The 12,087-nt window shown below is 34.5% G+C and overlaps 1 protein-coding gene across 1 annotated transcript in view; it reads left to right on the top strand.

Moving 5' to 3' along the window:
* Positions 1-11,783, top strand: part of pb (homeobox proposcipedia) — a 388,459-nt gene extending 376,676 nt beyond the window's left edge. Inside the window, exon 2 of the mRNA XM_081749416.1 lies at positions 6,766-11,783. Coding sequence (XP_081605542.1) covers positions 6,766-9,041 — 2,276 coding nt within the window. The 3' untranslated portion in view covers positions 9,042-11,783. The remainder of the gene's footprint in view (positions 1-6,765) is intronic.
* The last annotated feature ends 304 nt before the right edge of the window (positions 11,784-12,087 follow it).

Below are 12,087 nucleotides of genomic sequence, written 5' to 3'. Positions count from 1 at the left end.
CGAAAACTATAGATTTGACACTATAGTCCGCGTCACCCAAATTGGCGTGTGGTATCAGCCAACAAGCTCGCAGTGTGCTATTACTAAACCTTCAGAGTGTAATTTAATCATTCATAATTTATTTTGTTCGTATTTGTGGACTATTATGAACGATTAGATTCCTCCCTGAAGGTTTAGTAACAGCGCATTACGAGCTTATTGGCTGATGCCACATGCCAATTCGGGTGACGCGGACTATAATATCGGCCATTTTGGATTATTTTCACATGTCTCGGTATCCCCCCCCCCCGGTGACCCCGACTCGCAGCCGAATGAGGTGGATTTAGAAGTTAATGCGATTGGAGTTGCATCATTGATCTCAGCGACCGCAAAAACTATAAATTCGACACTAATATCGGTTATTTTTTACTACTTTTATATGTCTCGGTAAACGTTTCCCCTCAGACACCCTGGTTCGAAATTTGAAAGGAAAAAAAAAACGCCTCGTCTTGGTCAGGGGCCTGGATCAAGGTACCCGTGACCCTAATTTGGTAACTCTCGGTGCACTCGTCTGGTCCCCAGGCCGCACACAGACACACGGACAAACGAACTCTTTATTTTATTTATATTATATTCGTTGCTGTATATCTTTATGAGAATGTTATTCGTATTATACCCTACTTGATGTATGAAATCGCTCCCTATTAAGAAATGTCCCCATATCGTTATACTATGTAAAGTGATGTTATTACCTTTAAAAAGCATAATGATAAATATTATTTCAATTGTTTGATAAATTATGGCAATCCGAAATATTTGTGCCAATATTCATATTTTACGAGGACACCGTAATCTAGATGTTAGACTGGTTGGACTCCCGTCCGCGGCGTCACTGCTTTATTTTCGGCGTCCACGTAGCGTCGTGAGGCAAACTGGGAAGTCATGTGAATAAAAGACGTGACGACCATTAGGTCTAGAAAGTTCTTGATAGGACTGCTAGAGACAGGACTACGCACGTGCTCGTCATTAGGCCGGAATGTAGTTCAGACAGTCGCTAATAGATGGCGTTGGAGCGGCTCAGGGCTACAAAAATGGCTGTTAAACCAAGTGATTTGGTATTAATATTCATATTTTGTAGATCCTAAAATGACAGTTCCATTTTATATAATACGTGCACATGCATTTTCCTAACGAGTTATATTATAGGACCACTTCTTAAAGTAGGAAGAGGATTTAAGTACTATTAATATTTCAAGTAATTTTTCCTCTCTCTCTTTCTTTCTTTTCTTTGTTCCTCCCGAATTTAGCGCCCCGTACTTCGGCACTCGGAGCCGTCGACACGCTCGCCCCTTTCCCCACATGGTACGGCATTGGTTAACGACATTATGATTTTTACGTCTATCAAAAAACATCTACGTACTTACCTACATATATATTTAACAAAGCCTTTCAAAGAAAAATCAAATTTTCAATCGCTTCCAACTTTGTTTCTATTTATTCGAGATAAGTCGTACTGTTATCATAGTATTTAGCCACAAAGGCACTTTAGACATGAATTGCTCCGTCCATCTTACTTCCGTTATTACTGTTGAAGAAGTCTCCAAATTTTGGATGTTTTACATACTGTAACTTTCGTATTTAATTATTCAACCGATTATTTAATATAATATTGCAAGTGGTGTGGGCTGAAGCTTCTCCTCAAAATTTCGTATAGTCTCTAGTTTGTAACTAATTTGGTATAAATATTTGTTATTAGTTTGCTCCACGAATTTTGAATCAACATTTCCTAGCTTCATCTCCTATCAGTCTGGTGTCGGCATTTCCTTCCAGACTGATACTGATGAATTGTTAATATGTTTCCCATGTATGTTGAGTACATGATATTACAAAAAATGTGTACACAATATTTTGTGAACAGATTCCTTACATCAAAATAAGAAAAAAAAAAAAGGTTCATATGGACTTATGCTCAAAAGTGGATAGTTTCGGAGTTATAGGGTGCCGAAAACGTGAAACAAGTAAACTTTAAAAAGTTCTAGCTCCACTAGTATGGGACCTATCGTAATCGGTCATGATATCACTAAAGAGCTGATATGTGAACCATCCATGTTTAACGTTGGTGTAAAGGGACAAGTTTTGCCAATAGATGTCACTACAGTCTTCATATCTCTCTCATGCACATTTTTTACCTTTCACGAAAATTTACAATTTCTCTTACAAATTTTAACGTACAGACTTTAAATTTTTGGAGAAGAAACTTCATAACCTATGGAAGGCAACAATCCGTTCCGATTTCTTATTTAGAATTTTCTTCATTGTTGAAACAGTTATATTGTTAAAGGTTTGGATATCTCTTTCAACAAACAAGCCATTTCAACAGTGAAGAAAATTCTAAATAAAAAATCGGCACGGATTGTTGCCTTCGATAAGTTATGAAATTCCTTCTCTAAAAATTTGAAATCTCTAGGTTGAAATTTGTAAGAGAAATCATGAATTTTCGTGGAAGGTAAAAAATACATGAGAGAGATACGAAGACTGTAGTGACATCTAGCAGCAAAACTTGTCCCTTTAAACTAACCTTAAGAATGCTCCAGTACTTCCACATCAATTTTAACAAAGGTAGGTGGAGAGTGATCAAATATTCCTTAACAGCCTCTCTTAAAATGATTGTGCGAGTACCGAAGGTTCTGAAAGATAGATATTTGGATAGGTCAAATACTAGTTCCTCAGTAAAGTCTTGATCCGACTGCAATCGGCAATATAATTAGTGAAACTATGGACCTTTAAAGTTCATTTTTCTTCACGTTTTCGGCACCCTATAACTACGAAAATATGCACTTCCGACCACAAGTCAATATGAACTTTTTTTCTTATTTTGATTGAGGAATCTATTCGCAAAATATTATGACATTTTTAATACCCTATATATATTAATGGTAATAGTGTAGTATGTCTTGAATTATACATACGTATGTATACAGTCTCTCATCAAAATAATAACCAACATATTTAATGCTATTATATTATCAACTAGATCAGCTATTATCAGCTAGAATGGAAAAAAAAAGTAGAAACGCTTTCAAAGTCTTGACTGGAAGACCAATCGGAAAACGACCATTAGGAAGACCTACGCGCAGATGGGAGGACAATATTAAGATGGATCTCGCAGAGATTGGAATACAAAGTAGAAACTGGATGCAATTAGCTAAGGATAGAAGTCAGTGGAGAGCTTTTGTGAACGCGGCATTGAACCTCCGGGTTCCATTGGCCATAGAGTTAGTTTTAGTTAGTTAGTTATATTATCAACACGCCTTAGATACTTTGACGCTTGTAGACAAATACAGTATATATATTTATGGATTTCTTACTTTACAATGGATAGTATTATCAAAATTAATATAATAAATTTCAACTATGGGATAAAATGATAAAAAGAGAAAGAAGTGTATTTTTAATTGAAGTAAAATATACCTATGCACAGAAACCAGCGTGTGATTTATTCCAAATGGAGGAAGTGAGACAAAAAAGACTGACACAGATCAGGGAGGTCATGCACAAAAATACTTCATGTAAAACGAATGTTATTGATACACGTTGCATAACTTTGTTAACTACAGTAAATATATTAAATATAGGAAGTAGGTAAGTAAGCAAATCTAATATATTTTGACATGTAATTCGAAAAACTGAACCCTTTTCGAAAATTCAGAGGGTAGTTGCCTTCCCTTGCTACCCGCTGCAAGCATTCACTTAAACTTTAAGCCACTTAAACTATTACAGATGCTAGTGTGAATTGACAAGTTTGATATCGTAAAGATCAAATAAATTTTTAAAAAAGAGAGATATAGTGAGTTAAGAATTTGTAGAGAAACTAGTTTTATATGGTGGAGTAGACGAAAACATATTACACCAAACATTACTATTTAAAAAAAAATATATCATCTAGCTATTCGACAAATAGAACAAAAAACAAAAAAAAAACTTACAAAACAGAAAACCACAACAAAAACAACGAGAAGGAAAGCAGACAATTAAAAGTTATAAGTAAAACTTCACACCAAAGATCACCTTTAGAGACCAAGATCAAATTTACAACTTCAGAATGATTAATTTTATTTTGTAGTTAAATTTAATGTGTATGAGACGTTTAATGTTTGAAATATTTCAAATGTCTTTACCCAGAGTGCAAACAGCTTAAAATAATTGTTAACATCAATCTTCAAGATAATTTAATCATATCATATATCTGCTTAACTACATCCCTAATAAAACATCTATTAATTGCAATAAAATATAACAAGGATTTTAAATTCTACTAGAAACTGCAATAAAATATAACAAGGATTTAAAACATTAGTAGAGACTTCAATAAAATATAACAAGGATTTTAAACCCTAATAGAGAACTGTAATACAATATAACCAGAATTTAAATTCAAGTAGAGAACTGCAATAAAATATAACAAGGATTTTAAACTCTAGCAGAGAACTTCAATAAAATATAGCAAAGATTTTAAATTTTAGTAGAGGCTATAATAAAATATAACAAGGATTTTAAACTCTACTAGAGACTGCAATAAAATATAACAAGGAATTTAAACTCTACTAGAGACTGCAATAAAATGTACCAAGGATTTTAAACTCTAGTAGAGAACTGCAATGCAATATAACCATAAATTTAAATTCAAGCAGAAAACTGCAATAATATATAACAAGAATTTTAAACTGTAGGAGTAACATTTGAAATATTTAATATCTGAAAGACACTGTTAATTTTCTTGATTTCGTTATTCTTTGTTTATTTTTTATTGTTTCAAAAAAAAATCATATACTTCTTATGTTTTTGATCAGTTGAAGGAAAGGTGTAATGTTTAAACTTGTAAAAAACGTGTCATTTTTCTAACTCAATAAAAGTTATATAACTTAAATTGCATAAATAATATTAACATAGTAAGAAAACTCAAATTGTCAATAAACTATAAGCGTTAACATTATAAAATTTTAAATATCTTTAACTTGAATTGCTTAACTCTAACTATCACGTGTCGTGTTGTTAAGACAAATTACTGTCCAATAAGTTAAAAAATGTAAATCTAAAATTTTGATGTTTTTTACGTCAAAATATGAATACAAAAGCTATCAAACCTAATAATCAAACAGATCAAATAATCAGTACTGTCTAGACATATAGTTTGCTTACGAATGATAGTTTGGTTGTTATTAGCTTGTGTTAATGCTTTACATTCAGTTATAGGCTATACACTACCAGAGAATATAATGCCCTGAAATAGAATACTAGGTAGCTTGGACCCACATTCTACAATAATATTTTAAGAATCTGAGGGTACCAAGTGTGCTGTGGGTCCACTTCTTTGAGAAATTTATAAAAATTGGTACATTCAAACCGAATCTAATTTTTTTACATAATGGATAAACCCAATCTAATCTATCATAACTAAGATATATTTTAAGCAGTCACCTAACCTAAGTTCCTTAAAACTAAGTGAAACTTTGTAGGAAGCGGACACATGATACAATAATACTCGAAAATAATACGATTTGTATCCACACTAACATAGTTTTACTGTAAATACTCTTTTCAACTATAAGAAGTCTTCAATAATACCTTCCAATTCAACAGTAAATCTGGGAAAGATGATAAAATAATATTAATAACTATTTCCTTTTCCTTTTCTTATCAAGCTGTGAGAAGTGACCACCTACAGTTGGTACATTCTGCATTTACCCGCAAAAGTAAGACAATTTTGAAATTTCCATTACACGTTAGAGAAGAAGTTCTATTTAATAATTCCAGTAGTAAAACTTGTACTTCTGTTTAAGCTCTTAATTCACACCATCTTCCGTAAGGAGCTAAATGGAAGACTATTGAATATATATCTATATATTTATCTCTCTCTCTCTCTCTCTCTCTCTCTCTCTCTATATATATATATATATATATATATATATATATATATATATATATATATATGCTATTCATTGTGTGACGAAAATTTATGAGCCTGACATACTGAAAATAATACCAAATTTACCAATTTTCTTTTGCTTGTTTTTCATAAGTAAAAGGAGATAGAGATGCAACTTACACAATCATAGATAATATTATTCTACAACAGAAAATACGAACCTGAAGAATGTTCAATGTTTTTATCCATAGAAATTACAGTATTGTAAGAATAACATTTCCCCCAAAATCTAAATTAAGACAGCGACTAGAGGAACGAACTCAACTGCATTTGATTACATATCACGTTGTCTTGGAGTCCTGTGAACTATTTTTTAAATAATAATTGTATTTAGTTTTTAATTATCATAATAGTTTTAACATACAGTTATTAAAATTAAATAATAATGTTATTTAAAAAAGCAGTTCACAGGATTCCAAGACAACATGACACGTAATCAAATGCTGTTGAGTTCGTTCCTCTGGTCGCTACTTAACTTAGATTTTGGGGGAAATGTTATTCTGGCAACACTGTAATTTCTATAGATGACAACACCAAAATATCTTTAGGTACATATTTTCTATTGTAGAATAACATTATCTATGATTGTGGTAAGTTGCATTTCATTATCCCCTTTCACTTATGAAAAACAAGCAAAAGAAAAAATTGTAAATTGTGTATTATTTTTAGTATGTCAGGCTCATAACGTTAAGATATATTTGTACATGGAACCTTAAAATAAGTAAATGCTAATACACTAAATGCTCTTCAATATGGCAATACAAAATCGTTTACAATTTTGTTTCCCTTTATCTTTACAGAGAATGGAATGCCCCGAAGGTTGAGAACGGCCTACACCAATACGCAACTACTAGAGCTGGAGAAGGAATTCCATTTCAACAAGTACCTCTGCAGACCACGTCGCATTGAGATAGCAGCATCGTTGGATCTCACGGAACGGCAAGTAAAAGTGTGGTTTCAAAACAGGAGAATGAAACACAAGAGACAAACGATGAGTAAACAAGGCGAAGAACAAGAAAAAGGTTCGGGTGATAAATGTAAGTTAGAAGGTGGTAAAAGCATTTTAGACGAGAAAAAGAGCTGTCAAAACTGCGATTTACCAACAAGTGGGGACCTTGCAAGGACAAGCAGTAATAATAATAACAATAACACAAACAATAACAACAATAGTAGTAATTTTAGCAACAATAGCAATGCTAGTAGTGCCGGTAGCTGCGCTAGTAGCAATAGTAGTACTTTCGACAAACTCGAAGAAGACTCTCGTTCGAGTGAGAGTGGTGTTTTGACGCCGGTGGTGAAAATTGGTGGTGTTATTGGTGGTGGTGTTGAAGTCAAATTAGAGACAAAAAGTCCGCCAAGTGTTGGTGGTTTGGTGAGTGGGAAAACCCCTGCTCATACACCTCCAAGCAGTGGTGGTGGTGCTTCGGTGGTGGTGAAAACTATTAAAGAACCTGGCAGTGTTGGCAGCACTGGAGTACCAGGCTTGATAGAATCCTCCCAATCTGTTGTTTCTAGTGGAATGTGTTCTGGACCTTCTGCGGCGGGAGGTAGTTTAACGCCGTCAACTCCTGGAACTCCATCGCAACCGAGTCCCGTCGCTGGTGCTGGAAATAGTGGACAGCAAAACTCCAATAGTGGAAATAACAGTGCAATATATAGGCATAATTCTCCCACAGCAGCCACAACAGCTACGGCAGCTTCTGCTCTCAATAGTGCAGCGGCAGCTGCGTTAGCCATTCATGTTAGTCCCCCCAATCCTTCACAACCAATGGGAATGCCTATTAGTTTGGCCAGTCACAGAGGACAAACTCCACCGAATTTTCATTCCCCATCCAATAAGTCATCTCCAGCGCTAAGTCAGGGCCCAACGACAGGTATCACTCACCCTCCATACACTGGTGGTGGTCATTGCGTCAGTGGTGAATACCGTGGTGCGCATCCCCGAGCTGAGTTCCGTGGATCTGGCCCACACATGGGTCCACCGAACCTTGCATGCATGCCTCCAGGGTGTTATAGTCCGCGAGATGTATTTCCAACGCCTCAGCAACAGCAATCTCCTATGCAGAATCATTGTGCTTCACCACGCATGTTTTCCGGACCATATCCATGTCCAGGCAATCCAGCCTCACAGGCGTCACCAACAATGGAATCATACGGACCTGTTCTTCGGCATCATGTTCCTCACACGGGAACAGCTCCCAGTCACAATAGTCATCAACGGATGAATGGAATGCACGGTCCTGTTACACCTCCAAGATCAGCGGTCCAGCAACATTCTCCCCGTCCTCCGTACCATTTTCCCGGTGCATCGACAACAACTAGTTCATCTAGTGCTCACCAATCAACCCCCTACTGTCCAGGACCAGGCCCGTACAACAGCAATTACCATCCAGAGCATTATCCAGGAGGTGGATATGGAAACCCACCTGGACCTCACAGAGCAAACACCTATCCACCATACCATGGAGAAGTCGGTCCCGTTGGTCCAGATAATTACATGCAACATGGAGGTAACCCCAACGCTGCATATGGTGTCAACTATTCTGGTTCGCATAGTGGTTACTCTGGTAGTGGTGGTGGTATGTATCCCGTTCCAAGCAACGACAATATGGGACCGAATATGGGGAATCATGGGCACATGACACAATCCTACTATGAAGGTGTGATGTATGATCCTAACGGGACAGAATACAGTCACCATCCTTCTCAGGCACCTCCTTCGAATAAACATGGTTCTGCGATGGCTCCAAATACTAGCGGTCCACCAGGTGCTCCTCCTTACTACGAGGGACAAACCAACATGGGAGGTGATGCATCCAATATTCCTAGTAATTATGTTTCCTCGCCCGAAACCTTCCCCAACGCTGCGTCAGGGCCAGTTGGACCAGTACCCAACAACACAAACACTACTGGACCTCCAAATAATCCAGCACCTGGTGCTGATGGCGACGTGAATTTTAATTTTAATTTTTATGAACAAAATAATCCGTCTGAAAACAGCAATAGCTCTTCGGACTTCAACTTCCTAACAAATCTTGCTAATGACTTTGCACCAGAATATTATCAGCTTAGCTGAGAATGGTCCACAGCTTGAATATAATTTAAAAAATAAGCGAGGGTTAAACTTTGTTTTTGGTGATAGTGCAATGGTTCACAAATTAAAAAAAAAGTGAATTTGCGTAATGTCTCCTTCTAAGTGTACGTAGTGCTAGCGATACAATCGGCCAAAAGAAGAAACAAGACCAGTGATGAAACAGTGTAAACATAGTGAACATGTTGAAGGGAAGTTCAAGTTGTCAAACGCGAACAAATGAACCAAAAAATATATACATAGAAAAAATTAAAAACAAAATTTTTAGTTAGTGTTTGTTGTTCCAGTTGTTTACTTGTATTTGTCTGTGTAAATACGCTACCTTCAAGGGGACCTTTTATTCACGTAGGTTACAAAAACAACGTATGTGTGTGAGTGTGTGGCCATTAAAGACTGTATATGCGTATGTGTTTGTTAGAGCGTGTATTCTGAATATAGATCTATGTGCACAAGCTTTCGACACGTAAATAGAAAAAAAAATCTCGAAACCCTTGTACATCCATTGATGCATATAGATGTATATCCCTTGTACATAAATATACAAACATATACACATGTAAAAAAAAAACAAAGCAATTGTACATTCGTGTTATCGTACCAAAATAAAGGGGGGAAATCATAGTGTTCAAAGAAAACAAAATGGCCTCCGCCCAAAAAATAAGTTAAAACAAAAAATATATATTGTGATTGGAACGAACATAATAAATTAAAAGAAAAGTAAAATATGTATTATGTTAGAAATTGACGAAAAAAATGAGAAACTGAACACAAAATATGAAATAAAAGTGTTAAAATAAGAATAATTCAAAAAATATATTTGAACAAACATTACCTAACACCAAGAAAGATAAACTTACTGTTTCTTTTTTAAAGGCACAGAAAGTGTAATTTTTTTCGTCAACAGATGGTACAAAAAAATTGATATGCAACTCAGAACTTAATTCTGTCGGGACGAATTTTTATTTAAGGTAACAAACAAATTAAAACGCATTAATGTATATCATAATAACTTTAAAGAGAAAAAAAATGTAATACTTATTTAGTTGGTAATCTTCAAAGACCATTTTAAGATTAAAATCAATTAAAAAGAAAATGTTCTATACTTATGTATCTGTGATGAAAGAAATAGGTATTTTTTCTCAACTTAGGAAACATATATATATAGCTTTAATGTGTGCGGTGGTCTTGAATGTTTTTTTTTTCGTTGGCTATACAAGAAGAATTGCAAAAACAACAAAATAAGTTGTAGCTTTTATTTACTGTATATTTTGTTCTGTTTTGTTCAATTTGGTTGTGTTATTTATCCGATTAAGAAGCCCCATCACAGCGAAATTAAAATACCGCTAATTTTACAGTAATTATGTGATATCTTCAAATAGATAAAACATAATAGAAAAGTGGAACAAGAGCTCGCTAGACAATATTATTATACATGAGATGCCGTTATCACGATTCACTTATTTGCTTTCGATTTCCAGCCATTTAGAAAATCGGCATTTATTTTCGCGTATATAAATGGCTGCAAACGGAAAGCTACTAGGTGACTCGTGATAACGGTACCTCATGTAAAATAATATTGTCTAGTGCGCTCTTGTTCCACATTTCGATTATCTTTTATCTATTTGAAGATATCACATAATTACTGTAAAATTAGCGGTATTTTAATTTCACAGTGATTAGGCAAGTTAAGTTTTTAAAAAATCAGCCAAGCTGATTTCAGTCTGTTAACAATGAACAATAATACTAAATAAGAAAGGAAACAATATTTCAGAGTACTTAATTTCTTGTGTTTTTATTCCTTAAGACTTTTGTGTACAATCAAATTTGAAATTGGTATAAATATCAAGTGATACCAATAATTATGAAAGTAAGAGTTATGGACATCTTAATTATTATTATTAAAGCAATGGAAAAGAAAATCAAAAAAAGTCTCTTGTATAATTTTGTTCTGTTAATAGTAACAAATCATAAGAATAAAAGGTTCTTTTTTTCTAAGAGCAATTGAAAATGGTTCTAACTTTTTAATATATATATAGCTAACAAGAATTTTAAAAATGATCCAAAAATGGATCAAAAGATTGCGATCTTGACCAAGAATTAGTTTTTGAATCAGGGGCCACAAAATTTTTGAACTGCCCGTAAATCGAATTTTCGCTCTTTTTTTGGGGGGGGGATAAACACATCATACTGAGTTAAGTGATAATTTGGGTTTGGCTACACTGTAAGTATTTCTCCAGATATAAGGCCTACAAGAAAATTTTTGACTGAAATATATTGGATCTTTTGATCAAAAAAGAGAGAGAGAGCAAAAAAAAAAAAAAAAAAATTATACTAGGAGTGTCTAATTTATAGTTCGTGAAAGAAGATGAATTCGTTATGAGTAAAGAACAACACATTATTTATTACGGTATTATTAGTCATTTATGTTCCATGATATTTGTTAAAGGTACTGTAATCCTTTCACGACAAAGGTTTGACGCTCCTCCTATATACATACAGTTCTAAATATCTATAGAATACGTTGTAAAAATGCATTTAGTGAGTACACAAATAATGTGTCGTTAATTAATGCCACATAAAATTAATCAGTTTCATTCTCTGTGAAAATCCTACACATAGCAAGGATCCTAGAAACATAGGACTATTTTTGATTTATAAACACATTCATTTCTCCACGTACTGATTTTGAATTATCATGTAAATTGGTAAGTAAAATTTACTATGAGAGTATTACAGTCCAGATCAGGTTATATATTGTGACTGCTAAAAATTAGATACCAATAATTCACCATATCTCACAAATGTTTTAACAGAGGCGGTTATTGAGGTAAGTCACAATTTTATCACTACAAAATAAGGGAGAAAATGCACATAACATTCTGATTATTATATACACCGTAAAAGCGTTCCAGACGTTTAATTAGCCTTACTCAAACCTTCAAGGTTAAGTTTGTAGTCTTGCAGAAGCTTGCATTTACATGGCTGCAGGCCTAACCAAGGCTAGTTCCTCGATTGCAAGTTTGCTTCAAAT

Source organism: Thermobia domestica, chromosome 2 (assembly GCF_964235325.1).
Source record: "Thermobia domestica chromosome 2, izTheDome1.hap1.1, whole genome shotgun sequence".
NCBI lineage: Eukaryota > Metazoa > Arthropoda > Insecta > Zygentoma > Lepismatidae > Thermobia > Thermobia domestica.
Note: the sequence above shows the minus strand (reverse complement) of the source record. Positions and strands in the feature narration are given on the sequence as shown.